This window comes from Eublepharis macularius, chromosome 6 (genome assembly GCF_028583425.1).
Source record: "Eublepharis macularius isolate TG4126 chromosome 6, MPM_Emac_v1.0, whole genome shotgun sequence".
NCBI classification, from domain to species: Eukaryota; Metazoa; Chordata; class Lepidosauria; order Squamata; family Eublepharidae; genus Eublepharis; species Eublepharis macularius.
Window position 1 is genome coordinate 60462775 of NC_072795.1, and position 15488 is coordinate 60478262.

Sequence of the window (15488 nt, forward strand, 5' to 3'; positions counted from 1 at the left end):
TGCAGTATTCCGTACCAGTCGAAGTTTCCAAACACTTTTCTGTGATTACACTGCAGTTTATTAGCCCACATCCTCTCAAAAATTGCATCCAGGTACCAGTTCAGGGTTTCTACAGCCTCTCTACAATCAGCTGAAAGCATGAGATAGAGATGGGTGTCATTTGCATCACCTTTTGAAATCTGTCATCTAGGTAGGACTGAAACCACCAAAGAACAGTGCCTCCCAAACCCAACCTGGGAAGGCGATCTAGAATGATACCATTATCGATGGTAATGAAAGCTGTTGAGAGGTCCAGGAGATTTAACAGAGTAGTACTCCTTCTTAGGCTTCCCCGTTGCCCACCAGTGGCAGGCAATCTCCCAGGGGTTTGCTCTGTTGGTCTGCCAATCACTGGCAATCAGTAGGAAGTGACAAACCGCCTGGAGATCGCCCACCACCGGCACACAACCCAGAAAAGCATGCAATGGGTATGCTCCTGACGGGGTGTGACAATGTCGCTTCAGGAAGTGATGTCATTGCGCCTGCTATTGGTGTGCGTGCTCCCATGCTTTGCTGGGGCCAAGTTTGGCCCCGAACGGGCTGAATTTGCCCATGCAAAGCATATTAGCATGCCCATGGTCAGTGTGATGATGTCACTTCCTGGAAGTGACATCATCATGCAACAGCCAGGACCGTACATGTGCACTTTGTGCACATACAAAAACTCCTGGGAAGTGCTCAGTCCTCTTCTCTCCCAGTGGGAAGATATAGAGACCTGGCAACCCTACTCCCTTTGTCCATCTCCTAGCACAGATCATGCATTAAAAAAATTCGAATGGACCTATGTGGATGCAAAGATTAGGCCACTTAACTTAAAACTTTATTTTTGTGGCCCTTTTCATTGCAAATGCATGAACTACACCTGAAAGTTAATTTCTTGTGCATATTCCCACTCAATAGACAAGATGACTAGGTGGCTTAACCGTTCTTACTTCATTGTAGAACACCTGCAATTTTTTGATGAGTGCTAGCTTGCTGAAACTTCTTTCAACTTTTTACAGTCATTGGCAGTGTGCAAAGAATCTGTAGAGCTATGCACAGTCACTGAAAGTTATTTGTTACAAACTTAGTTGCTATACTGAAATCATTTTGATTTTGATCATCTGCTTCCCTCGTTACTCTATGGTTGCCTGACTGCCAAAAGGCCTTGTGTGATTTGAAAAACTGGAGCACAGATTTCTTTCCCTTAGCTTTTTGATCCATTTCTTTTACCTCTTTACCTTTCTGGTTGCCTGGTTTATATTTATAGCCACTACCAGACACTGCGGCATGGAGCGTGTATGTTGACTGTGAGTGAATTAAGACACGTATATTTTGCGCCTGCAAAGCCTACCCAAAGCAGCAGCAGCAGCACTTGCTCCCCACTGTTTTACCGTGCTTAGCTTTGCCCTTCCTACCAAGTGCCCCCTCTTGTGCAAAAGGAACTCTGGGACTGTACCCCCGCCCTCCCCGCCAAAGCCGTACATCTACTGTTTTGAAACTTAATTACTAAAAGCTTGAAACTTAAAAGTCTTTTGAAACTTAACTACTAAAAGCTTGTCCCTGTCCAAGCAAAATCTAAAATGACCAAAGAATATTATGGGTCTCACGTGTGGAAATGTAAACGATGAAAAATGTCGCCCACCACATTCGGTGCCCTTTCCCCCGGACACTAGATACCAATGCTACTTGCCCAACGAAAAGGTAAACATTACTACAAGAAGGTGGTAAATGCTCAGGGTGAGCAGCCAACCTATTTTCGAGGCCCTCTGGAGAAAAACGTCTGCGGCGTCCGCCCTCCGGGGCGAATTCCCCGGCGCCTCCTTAAGTCTCGGCCCAGCCTCCGGCGTCTCCCCGCCTCCTTCCCCGCCAATTCGACAAACTCTTAGAATAAAGTTTGGGGCCAGTGGGGCGGGTGGATCTTCCTCGAGCGAAGGAACTGCTGGAGGCGGTGAGGTTCGGGACCGGCGCGTTCTGGCCCCAATCATGGCCTCGGCTGAGCTGGCCCAGAAGCTGCAGCGCCGATTGCTGCGGGACGGGAGTTGCTCGGAGCCCACCCCCGACAAGGAGGAGAGCGAGGAGGGGGTCGCTGTTGGGGGCGCGACGCCGGCAGGCTCTGAGGCTAGCCCGGGAGACACTGACGAAGACCGGAGCGTGGTGAGCACCGCGGCTGACCCGGAGCTGAGCGCCAAGTTGAGCCGCCGGCAAGACATCAACGCGGGCGCAGCTCGACCCCGCTTCGCCCAGATCTTCAATCCCTACACCGAGTTTAAGGAGTTCTCCCGCAGGCAGATCAAGGACATGGAGCGCCTGTTCCGACTGTAAGCACCGCCCCGACCCTTCTTCCCTCTCTCACAGCCCGCTGTTGGGTTTACTTTGATTTCAAAAGGATTTAGAGCCACCGGGGTTGCACCCCTAGGCAGAGCGCATCACGCCTGACTAGAAACCGGATCGGGCCGCACGTGTCTTTAAGGCTGCGGCACTGTTGCTGCGCGCTTGTAAGTACGGTCGGTCCACGATAACATCCCATTCTATGCAATGGGTTTTGAACAAACTCCCTCAATTCACGAGTTTAGGATTGCAGTTATGCAGCACCGCTCCCCCCCGTGTATGTTTACTCAAATGTACGCCCTTACGGTTCAGCATTTTATTCCCTGAACAGCAGTGTGTGTATGACGTTTACATGGGGAAGGGAGTTACAACACAATCCCATGCAGAGCTACTCCTGTCTAAGACCAATGAGATCAATGGGTTTAGTCTGGAGTACCTCAGCATAGGATTGCACTGTAAGGGCAGTAACTTGTTCCGCAGAGCAGTGTGAGCACGTATCCGGTCCGGTCAGGTTCTTGGCAGTTCCACGCCAGCAGTGGCCGTTGATTTAAAAAATGTGAAGAATCCTCCCTTCGACATGGATATGCTGCCTGTGGCCAGATAGAGAAACTGGCTGGTCAGTCCGTAGAGACTGCGGTCCTAAAGAGAGTTACACCCTTCGAAGCTCGTTGACTTCAATGACGTTTGAAGGGCGTGTAACTCTTGTTGGGATAGGAGACAGCCTAAACTCTGAAGAGCTAGAGGCGGTCAGGCTTTAAAAGCACCAATTCTCTCTGGTTGCTTCTTTTTCTGGAGAGGAGTGGTTCTCAATTAGGCTGCCCATCCTAAACTGGCAGAGTGTGAAGTTATTCTAGCCAGGTCTTCTTCCTCATTGGTTGCTCTGCAAAGATGAGCTGTTGAGTACTCTAGTGTAACCCTGGAAATGGGTGGAAGTATAGAGATACCTGTGCTTCTTTCCTTCATTAATGTTGGTGCGCATATTCTTATGAAAGCCAAAAGGGAAAGGGGTTGTGTAGAAGAAAGTACTGCAGTTTACATTCACATGCTAAGTTAACACCATAAAAATAGGTTGAGATCTTTACCTTGCGGAACTGGTAATGCTATGTAAACTACATAGGTTTATTTTCTTTTTTCTTCCTTGAACCTGTGGTATAGGTTTGAAGTAGCATGTACTTGAGAGTTGTGTTTTTAAGAAGTCCCACTGCAACAAAAAGTTTGACCTTCCCCAGCTCTGCAAAGTCAACTGTGGCTATATTTAGCATGTTTCTTTAAAAGTCATGAAAGGTGGCTATTTTGTCACATATTCAAACACTACTTAAAGGCCTATTGACTTATAACTCCAGGTTAGTTTTGATAAATTAATGCTGAAGTGTTACTTCTAGAAAATAAACTCAATTGAATTCAGTTGGATTTATTTCCAAATAAATATGCATAGGACTGTGACTATTCTGGGTGATGTAATTTGCCAGTTGTGACTGTCCTAAAGAACATTATTATCTTAATAATTTGTGCTTGTAGCTGTAGTGCTTAATAGACTCTAAAAATGCAAATTGGACTTCTCTGTTTACTTCAAACAGGGTCATGTGCTCCTCAACTGAAAGGTTCTTGGGGTGATTTACAAATATAACCAAGCCCAGATTTCACAATCAATAATAGGATAACATCATAGTCAGCAGCACCAAAAAAGAAATAAACAGAGGCAACAAAACCAAATATAATAACATGAAAGTGCTATGAACAGATAATAAAAGTGTATAATATATATACAGCTGGGATTGTCCAATAAAGTTAGTGAACTTTAAAAACTTGCAAAACTATATACAAGAGAAAAAAGAACAAAATACAATCCAAGGTTAATAAAAGTCTAATAATGCTGTCTTTGTGATGGTGGGAGGCAAGGTCTTGAGCTGCCCTTTGTATCACACCCCCATCTACAATTATAGCAGCAGCTGTGCCTTTCCAAATTGGCCACTGTGACCAAGTTGGGTACCACTATTACTGCCTACCACCCTAATTTCTCATATTCCACTCTTGTCTCTAACAGCTGTGTGCCCCATTAGGATCTCCAGATCCTCACTGGACCTCTATTCCTCTAATACATGCACGGAAGAAAGATTTTCAGTAGATGTTGTTTTTCTTGTCATATATGATGTAATGATGAGGAAACTGTACCTGGCAGAATCTTTTCTATGAGGGGGGAGGGGAGGACTTATTCCTGAGAGGATTTAACCTGTTCCAGACCCTAAATGTTTCACATTCTTCTCCAGATTCTTCACCATCATTTATTTGAGGGCTCTGTAAGCTCTGTAAGCTCTGTATTCCCTTTCACATTGTCTTTGAGATAGATTTTCCCCAGTTTGAGGGTTTGTGAGTGCTGTTCTAATATGCTCCTGTAAATCATCACTGAAGTGGAATTAGTACCTTGCTTCCCTGCTGTTCGTGGTCTGGAGTTGGGAGGCAAGGGTCTAGAGAAGACCCTGTCAGAGTCTGGCAAAAACCATGCAAAGAAGATGCAAACACTTTGAGTTCTGTGTACATTTTGAAATATTCAGGCTTAAAACCTAGCTGGGCTTTAATATGGGAGTAAATCTGCCCTTGGTGCTAAGCAAACAATAACAGTCAGCCCTGAGTAGCTAACATTGCTTTAGCTCCCTGGCTGCCAACCAGGCCTTGTTGATATAACCTTTTCTCTATTCTATCCCTATGATTTTCTGCCCAGAAGTGAGTACTTACACACTTACTATTATATCAGGCCACAGCTCTCATATGAAACAAGGCAATTCCAAACCTCAGCAGCTCTATGAGTGGGAAGGCGCCAGTGCAGAACATCCTTAGAGATTTAGAACTGAACTTGATGATTTTGTTTATTCACACATATACTGCCTTTGTGTATATAATGTGGAGGCTGCATCTTTTAAATCTAGTTTGGCCCTTATCCCAAAGTTTAGAAACTAGTCTGGTTGGGGTTTGGGCTCCTCCTATGCTCATAAAGTTAAACTAAGTCATCTTTGAGACACACTAGGGATGTCTTCAGCGTAGACAGCTGCTGATGCAACTTTTTTGTTCAACCTTAATTGACCCATTGTTCACACTCACCTTTACTTAGAATAAAACTGCTTTTAAATTGAAGAAGGTGCTTTGCCAATTATGCTAAATCATCTAAAGTTGGGGGCAGGTGGTCTAGGGAAAACACAGACAAATCCAGGAGGAAAAGAATGGTAATGAGTCTCTTCCAGATCAAATAACACATAGCAAAACAAAGCAATTATTATTTGGCATGGGGATTCTGTGGAAGGGCCTTATTCAATCTTCCTGGAAAACTGTACACAGCTGGAATTTTGGCTAAAAGACTTACCTGATTTTTAAGTCCAGCAAATGCTCTCTATATTTGTGTTAATTTTCTGCCACTTCAAATTATATTTAAAATATTTTACATTTCTAAATTTGTAAAATATTGCCCACTGGGAGAAGATGGCAACAGAATGGGACAGACAAATATCCCTGGGGTGAGAGTTCCAGAGTTTTTGTGGCACAACCAAGGAGGTCATTTCCTAGGTATGGTGGCCCCAAACCATATAGGTTTTGTGGTAGGAGTAAGTGGAAAATATATTCATGAAAATACAAAACCCTGAAGGCTGAAAAACGAGTGTGGCTCCTACAACCCCCCTCCCAAAAGGCCTGACTGTAGATATGTAAAAGTAGCTATCAGCGATGTGAGTCAGTGTGGTGTAGTGGAGTAATAGATTAGGATTTGGGAGACCCAGGTTCGATTCCCTGCTCTGCCTTGGAGACTTGGTGAATGACCTTGGGCCAGTCACACACTGTCACCCTAACCTGTTTCACATGGTTGTTGTGAGGATATAATGGAGAAGAGGAGAATGATGTAAGCTGTTTTGTATTCTGGCCTTACGTTTCTGGGTCTATGAGTCTCCTCATGAGCCAAGACTTACCTACAGATGTTCACTGAGCAGGGTCTGGAGTTAGGTCTAGCACTCAAGGTTGTAGCCTTGCAAAGAGGTTGATCCGACAAAGGCTGTCTTCCCAAGTCTTGGTTTAAATAGGCTGGGAGAAAATTGTTCTTAGGGGCTGATGGGGAGGTGTCGCTCATAGGCTCTGACAGGGTGACACCGATGAGATATCCTCAGGGCCCCTGCAGTGCTGGGCCCTTCTTGGTCCCTCTGGTCCACCACAGACACAGACCATGGTGTTACCCAAATTGGGGGGGGGGAGTCTCCTTGTGAGTTGGGGGAATTAGCATTCAAGGAGATGCAGTGAAGAGGTAACTGGAAAATCTTCACCTGTGTATACCAGGATTGTTTCCTTAGAGAACTCCCAAATAAACAAGCAGATGTTCTATAGCCCTGGTCTTCATTGGAGGTCTCCCATCCAATTACTAACCAAGGGCAACCCCACTTAGCTTCTGAGATCAGGCTTTCCTGGGCTATTCAGGTCAGTGCTGATATTTACCAATCTTGGAGGGAAGGAGGAGGTCCGTGGAGCAGCAGCAATACAACCAGCATTTCACAGAGAGAAGGAGCCCAATGAAGTGGGAGTGCGTGAGTAGGTACCAAGGCACCTACTGACACTGAGCATATGGCTGAACAGCCCAGTTATAGGGTGAAACATGTCCTAGAGCAAAACTGACATCTTGCTTCCAAAAAAAAATATCTTAATGGCTTGTCTGGAAGTGGAACAATAAATTGGGAAAGGTGTGATATGACTATCTTGGGGTGGACTATAGGTAAAAATATAGCTTGATGACATGGTAAGTATCGGATAGGAAGGCTACAGATGGAAGAGGAAATGTGGAGGAAGGCATTGATGAGATTAGGTGGAGAGGTGTCTCTCAAGAAGCTTTGTTATCTCTACTTCTCTCTGGGGCATGGGGACCATTCAGCCATTCATTCCCCTATGACTCATGGCTTGGTAGCTTTCCAGGCTCCAGGCCAGCTGGCATCCACTCTACCTGGGGCCAGGAAGTGTCTAGGACTTCTAGCAAGGGGTTTATGATACTTCATATCCATAAACTGCCCTTTTAGTATGAGGGAGGGGTCTGACTGCTAACAATAGGTCCTCAGACTCCTCTTCTGGGGATTCTGAGCTGGAGTAACTGAGTGGGTCAGAGGAAGTCATGACATCTTGGGTCTCTATTGGGGAGGAAAGGTAGGGTATACATTAAGTAAAATAAAAGAAAATTAATGCCACTAATAGAATTTTCTAGTCCCTAATGATAATTTATGAGGATCTGATTTTTTCAGAGTATTTTCAGTCAAAAATAACAAAACTATGTATGCATTGTAATCTATTCCGTTCATTGAAATGTGTTTTTGAACGCTGCTCTACTGTGAGCTGTTTGCCACATACTAGTAGATTCCAAATGCTGCTTGTGCACTGTGAACAGCATTTCCTTTTTCTTAATGCATGACAGTATCATACACCCTTCTTCTAATATTACTAGTAACCAACAAGAGCAATTTTAGATCACAGGTTTAGCAGTCTCTTCACTAGACCACACAGGTTCTCAATATTTAAATAAGATATTGCTTACCAGAGCTATGATCACTTTGAACAGCTTTTACATTTGAAAGTGCTCTTACGAGGATTTCCAAGGGATACCTGGATGCAAACAAATTGTTATATGGGATAACAAGGAACTGAGTAAAAATTGACAGATTGGCAGCAAAAATTGACAGATTGGGAGTGAGACATCATTGCCTCAATTAAAATCTACCTATTTGTTGGCTATGAATTAAGAGATTCTCATGGAGTGTACTGTACTGTAGCTGATATTTGGAGCCCTGTGCACATAAGCCTTTGGGTCATGGCACATGAATGTTAAAATATGCATAATACTGATTTCTCCATGAGTCACAACATTGAATGACATTAGCAGATCCCTAAGACTATACTTACATGTAATGTAATAAAAAGTTGCTAGGCATTGTAGTTTGAGAGAACAAAATCTATTGCTAAGGGAAATGGGAGTTTTTGCTCTTTACAAAGCTTCTTTTGCTTTTGCTCTTTGCAAAGCTTCTTGTTGCTTCTTGTGACTCACAGAACCTATGTGAGAGCTAATGTGATAGTTAGAATATTGGACTATGATAGGGGAGGTGCAGGTCAAATCCCCACTCTGCCATGGAGCTTGTTTAGTGACTTTAGGCCAGCAATACTCTGTCACCCTAACCTACCTCCTTGGTTGCTCTTTGAACAGAAAGGTGAGGTATAAATAAATAAATACCTCACAAGGTTGTTGTGAGGATAAAGTGAGGGGATTGTGTATACCACCCTTAGCTCCTTGCAGAATGAGAGGTGCTGCATAGAAGTCTAATAAATAAATGAAATGTGCTCAGATGGCATCTTGTATATCTTCATACTTTACCCTCTAGTTTCTCTCTGCCAAAGTAATTCTGTAATATTTATAAGTAAATTTATGCAGATTTACTTGCATAGAATGGTTCCTGCATCCAATGATATTTTAATGGGCAATGTGAGAACTGTTGTCCGTATAGCAAGAGGAATGTTTTGGTTGCATTTGATCTTTGTTGGTATCTGCTAGCAGCTGAAGTAACAACTGTATTGATCAATCAAAGGTTAAAAGTTATGTATTATATCTAAGGTCGAGTTCACACTTGCAGGGGAATGGAGGGGCAGAAATCTGAGGTGATAGAATGGACTATACCATTTCAGAATGCAGGTGGAGGATCATAATGTTTCCCATGTTCCAAATATGAAAATAGAAAGTGATCACAGAAAGCAAAGAGGGAGTAGAACATTTCTCCCTGATGTGCTACTGTAATGTTAGCATTTTTTGTCATGCAAAAGAAAGTTCAAAGCATGTCCGAATCTGAAGTGATCATATCCATTCTTCTACCCCATTCACCTGTATATGCACATCAGGCCTATATCATGTTCTGAAATTTGTAATTTTTTTTAATCTTGAAATTATGCTGATAGTAGCATTTTCAGTTTTTTAATATTCATGGGTAGTTACAAACAGTTTCATTTTAAAGAGCAGTGCTGGCTAATGGAATTTTGAGAGCATCTTTTAGAGTGATGTATACTTGAGTCACAGAAAGCATGAAGAAATAATGGCAAGGATAAGAACTTTCCTATTCAGAGGCTAGTGGGTTCTTAAATATCCACTTGTTAGCAGTTGTGTTTCTCCTCAAGTGTGACAGCAGCAAAAAAAGCTGAACGATTGGTATTGTTGAGTGGCAAGAGCCTCGGGACTTCCATTGGTGTGGTTTACAAAGGCTGAGTTTAATACTGCTGAAGGACAAACTAGATATCACAGTGGAAGGTTTGTTTAAAGCTCTGAGTAGGAGTGATTGGAATTGTAGAAGGGGTCAGTGAGACTGGTGTTTGTCCACTCCTTTGCTTTAACCTGGCTCGGGAGAAGTGACAGCTGAGGGGGCAGGAGTGGCAAGAATGGCTCAGCACTCCCATTCCCACATACCCCTTTTGTGCTTTTTAGAGCCAGTGTGGTATAGTGGTTAGAGTATCAGTGTAGGACCCAGGGGAACCAGGTACAAATCCCCACTCTGCCATGGAAGCTTGCCTGGTGACCTAGGGCCAGTTACACACTCTCAGCCTAACCTATCTTACAGGGTTGTTTTAGGGATAAAATGGAGAAGAATTATGTTAGCCACTTTGGGTCCCCATTGGGAAGAGAAGTGGGGTATAAATAAATAATAAAGTAAATAAATGTATCTGTGATTGAAGCAGCTTTGCATTTAAACACAGGGGTCTGCCAGTGGTGTCTAAAAATGCATTCTTCCAGAACTCACCATGTGGGACAGAGAATCTTTTGTCTATTCTTTTATTTACTTAAAATATTTATACCTCATTTTTCTCTCAGCCAAACTACCTTGCCTTGCCATAAGGTTAGAAAAACATACCAAAAGAGATAATTAAAAATCAGAAAGAACTCCACATTCTATTAATTGCCTGAGAAACTACTTGAGTCCTGTGTAAGACAAGATTCCCTCATGAAAAAGTCCTTAAGCACTGGACCACCTTATAGGTCTTATGGTAAGCCTTTAGAGTTGGAGCTTTGCAAACTGCTCCCAGACAACCATTCCATAACACCAGGGTAGTAGTTGAAGAATCCTAGGATCATATAGCAATGAAGGAATGAATTAATGCATGGATGTTCAAATAGATTACTTGACATCACCTCTAATGCAGACGTTTCAACAGAGACATTTCCATTCATCCTGCTGAAAATACCAGAAGGTTAAGTCACAAGTAATGAGACATCAAAAATATGTGCATGTATGAATCACCTCTGAGTCTAATATGCGTTTGAAAAAGCCTACAAAGCATAAAGCACAGATGGTTTCACAAATACCTATATCACTTCAGGTGCATGCAACTAACTACATGTTACTTTTTGTGTGTATTAACTTGTGAAACAAACCTGATGATCATAAGTTGGAAATCTAAATACAGAGAATCCCAGTGAAATTGACTAGTCTGTATTGTGAAAAATCACAATAAACCTGTCAGCATGAACTATCTGATTAGTTTCAAGCCTCTTGTCAGTGAAACTGAGCCTCTTCTGGGAGTTTCCAGCTTTGAAACATTCCTTCTGTTTGCAGTGAAGATAAAGATACAGGAAGGAAATTACTGACCCCACTGGAGCAATGCAAGCACCTTACCCAAGACAAGGTGGAAATAAAGACTGTCTGTTGCGATAGTTTGTGAGATGTTAATATAGCAGGGAAATCTGAATGACCAGTATCACATTTACAAGACTTTCTAGTCACTAACTATGACTGCATTCTGGCATGTAACCAACGCATGATCCCTGCTAGGGTTTATACGGGGACTTTAAAATGGAGTATTTCCCATAGCTGTTTTAGTGAATAATTTGAAGCCACATATTTTAAAATATTTTTGAAGTCTTTTACCCCCTACCCCACTTCTGTACAGACTTGTCTCTGCCTTTTAGACTGTTGCCTTTGTGCCCTCTCAACCAACCATTATGTGTAATCTAAATTTATTTATCGCTGTCTTAATTTATTTATTGCTGTCATGGCAAGAAACCTGAAAAATGCTCAAGCCAAAAGGGAAATGCTTCTTCTCCCTCTGAGGCGGAGGACATCTTGGGTGATTCCCACCATTCAATCAGGGAGGCAGGAACTAACTTTCTTCCTCTTCCTGTCTAGCCTGTGGGACCACCCTCTCTTCAGTTCTGTTCCTGCCTCCAGGGAGAGCAGTTCTATGCTAGGCTAGCTCTGCTGCCTTTTTTCTCTGTCTCTTATTTATCTTTCTTCTTCCTCAAATCATTCTTTACCTTACTCCTTACTTACCTCATTACCTTACTCTCCTCCCATTTCCTCTTCTTTTACTCCTCTTGCCAAAGAAAGAAAAGAAGAGGACGAGATGATCTCTAGAGAGTCATCGGACTCTGAGGAAAGCTTCATGGAGAAGAATTTGGGCTGTTCCCATGGAGAGCCGTCCTACCGGCGGCGGGAACAGGCCCAGCCGGCACCAGCATGCCTCTGAGGCGGTATGGGTTCCCCGGCGAGGAAATGGCCTTGGAAGAGACGCAGGCCTCTCAACAGCCCCATCTTCCACAGAGGGAGCTTGTTAAAACAGCCTGCCTCAGCCAGCCAGCTGAGAACAGCGCCACCTGGTGGAGCTCAATTTTGGCGGGAAACAACACAACGCGCTTGCCAATCTCCTGCCAGGAGAAACATGGCTGAAACATAATCCAGACACCCAGAGCTCCAGCCGACAAGCCCAGGAGGGCCACGTAAGTGTTCCCCCGAGCGTGTTATACCTCCAGAATTCCTGTCAGCAATTAGACTGGCTGTGAGGGAGAAAATCCTGTTACATTACCCGTCAGAAGCACCTTGGCCCTATAAAGATTCCAGGAATCTCCTCAGCCCTGGCTGCATGTGAATGTGCCCATGCCAATCTCCTGGCTGGAGATTTTATGGCAGGCCTTTCCCCTTTGGATTTAGCCCTGCTTTTACAACAGGATCTAGCCCTGCCTTTCCCTGTCAGATGGGTAATGTATAAAGGGCGCAATTTTGCCGGTGTCTTTGAGCCTTTTAACTCTTAAGACTAACCAGGAGAGAGGAAATAGTGGTGTGGTGTCTACCTCCTCCCCCCCTCCTTGAGTAAGGCTGTAGCTCTGTGGAAGAGCTTCTGCTTTGTATGCAAAAGATCCAGGTTTGTTCCCCATTAACTCCAGTTTAAGAGATTAGGTAGATGAGGAGAAAAACCTCTTCCTGAGACCCTGGTGACCTGCTGACAGTCTGGGGAGATAACACTGACCGATGGTCTGAGTCAGAATAAGGCACTTTGTAACGTTTATCAGTCAGGGATCCCCACAGAGCAGGGGGATCGCTCTCAGATAGAGTTCGTAATGACAGGGAGAAGGATGAATTCCTTCAGATGTGGAAAAGGAAGAAATATCCCTACCAGAACCCTTAAGACTGGGAATACCAAATCCAACCCAGGGAAACGAGTCACTTCCTAGTGAAGGTTCCTCAGAAAAGGTCCTCCCATTTCCAGAATATTTGTGCAGAAGGTTCAAGGCTGAGTGTTCTAAACCATAAGCCAATTAATAATCCCCAGACTTGGTCCCAAAACAAAACAAACTGTACTCCCTACCTTTCTTTGCTATGAGTTGTTGCAGGTACCTGCAATGGAACCTCCAGTGGCTACTCTTCAGTCATCTGGGCTCTGGTCAGAAGATGGGTAAGCATCAGTCAGAGACCACTTAGACAAGAAGAGAGAGGCCATGCTAACAAGAGCTTACGAGGCCGTGACCATGGCTATTAAGGCTACAGCTATTGTCTCAATTGCCTCAAGAGTGTCAGGAGTATGGATCGGGAGACTGATCCAACTCCTCCTGTACAACAGTAGCTGCCCCCATTGAAGGGGCAAACAGAAATGTAAGGGCCAATACCTTCAAGACAGACATCATCCTGGATACATTTACCTTTTTCTTCTAGGATGATGGTTTTGACAGCAGTGACAAGCTGGCATTCTTGAGTAAGAGCATGGCCAGCAGATTCACACTCTAAAAATATCGTCCTGGCTTACCTCCTTCAGAGAGACAAGCTATTTGGGGGTGCCCTGGGAAAGATCTAGATTGAGACCTAGGACAGAAGAACGTGTTGCCAAAAACACTCAAACAATCTGAGAGGAGATCCATTGGCCCTCAGCCTTTTATTCATAACACACACTACTAAGGTCCAGACAAGATTCCAAATGGCCATCCTGAGGTTAATCTAGGCAACCCTTTAATAAGGGGGGGTCTTTTCAAGACCGCACTTGTAGTATAGTGGTTAAATAACTGAACAGTGATGCAGTACTCTGCAGGTTCAATTCTCAGTGCTGCCATGAACTTGCCACATGGCCTTGAATAAACCAGTCCTCTCAGTCCCAGCTCTCCAGCTGTATTGTGGGGATAATGCTTACCTTTTCCCAAGATCAAACAGACAGTCCTCCACACGGGGAAAGAGATCAACCTTAATACCCAGATCTCTAAGACAGAACTTCCTAGCTGTCCCGTGAGAGGCCAACTACTCTTTACCATCAAGCTTAGGTTGACAAGCAGGCAGGCCTTACACATAGTCTCACAAGGCTATTCCATACAATTTGAAAGCTGCCCTCCAGAAAGGGGTCTACTCAATCTTCTTCTCAGTCCCTAAAAAGAATAGGGACTGGAGGGTGTTATTAGACCTCAAGTTTTTGGAACAAGTTTATCAAATTATATCACTTCTGAATGGAGACTCTGTGCTCAGTCGCAGTGACTAATCAATCAGAAGAACACATGACATCTACAGATCTCACAGAGACATACCTCCATGTACCAATTCTGACAGCCCATCAAAAATATCTAAGATTTTATGTTTCAAAAATAAAAAATTGGCAGTTCTGAGCCATCCTGTTTTGGCCTGTCCATCACACCAAGAGTATTTACAAAATTCATGATCAACCCCATCATACGTTTCAGAGACAGGGGGTATTCATGTTCACTTGTACCCAGATGATCTCCTGATCGGTTCAAGAGAAAATCTCACCACAACACTCAATTCACCATTCAGTTCCTACAAGCTTGAACACCTGGGTTAGATCACAGTCACCAAAAGGGTTTTTTCTATTCCTCACCAAAGAAAAGGTCAGGAAGACGAAATTGCTGACTGAGACTGTCATCAGAGTGCAAAATCACTTCTCACAACACTACTGAAACTGATGGGTTTGCTAGTTGCTACCTACAATGCAATACCTGTGGGGTCGTGTATAGGCAAGACCACTTCAGACTTTTCTTAGATCTCATTAACAACAGATCATGGAGAAGACAGATCTTCCCATTCAGGTACCACTTCAGATCAAAACCCATCTGAGCTATGGTCACCAACCCAATGCAAAGCAAAAGATTCATGATCCCTCGAGAACAACAAATATTTACAGGTGTATGAATCAGGTTAGGCATGTCTTCCTATCAATGACGTAGAAAGGGGAGCAATTTGCCTGGCCCTGTTCCAGTTTAGAGCTCTGTATGGACAAGGTTGCAGACAAAATATATATAAACAAGCAGGGGGGATTCAAGACCTTGAAGTGACACAGGTGGCAGCAAGGATACTTACCCGGGAGGATGGTCACCTAGCTTCAATCAGAACTGTACACATCAAAGGCATATCCAATGCCCAGGCAGACTGGCTGAGGGGACAACAGGAATAGTCCCTTAAGAAACATCTCATAACATTGCACTTCACAACACCTCATGAACCTGTGTGCGCCCCAACACAGCCATCAACTACCGGGGTACATGACAAGATTTGTTCTACTCACAAGCAGATGCCCTGACATTGCAGTGGCCATTAGGCCTCCTCTATGTATTACTACCCTTACCAGTAACAGACCATGCCTTTCCACCCTCCAACAGAAGGTGATATTTCCACCTTTCATCCTACTGACCTCTCCGGTCAAGTTACAGCAGGGACCAATTTGGCTCCCTCATTTAGACTTACTCTGCTTAACCGTGTGGAAATAGAAAGGAACACCTTCCTAAGATGGGGATATTTCTGAGAGGTGGCCAACACTCTCCTAGCATTCAGAAAACAGTTTATGCTCAGAATTTACAACTCTTATTGGGAAGCCCTCACTCAGTAGAC

General features: G+C 43.8%; 1 protein-coding gene across 1 annotated transcript in view; it reads left to right on the top strand.

The window, feature by feature from the left end:
* Positions 1-1920: 1920 nt before the first annotated feature.
* EFHD1 (EF-hand domain family member D1) overlaps positions 1921-15488 on the top strand; it is a 42179-nt gene continuing 28611 nt past the window's right edge. The window contains exon 1 of the mRNA XM_054983689.1: positions 1921-2339. Coding sequence (XP_054839664.1) covers positions 2005-2339 — 335 coding nt within the window. The 5' untranslated portion in view covers positions 1921-2004. The remainder of the gene's footprint in view (positions 2340-15488) is intronic.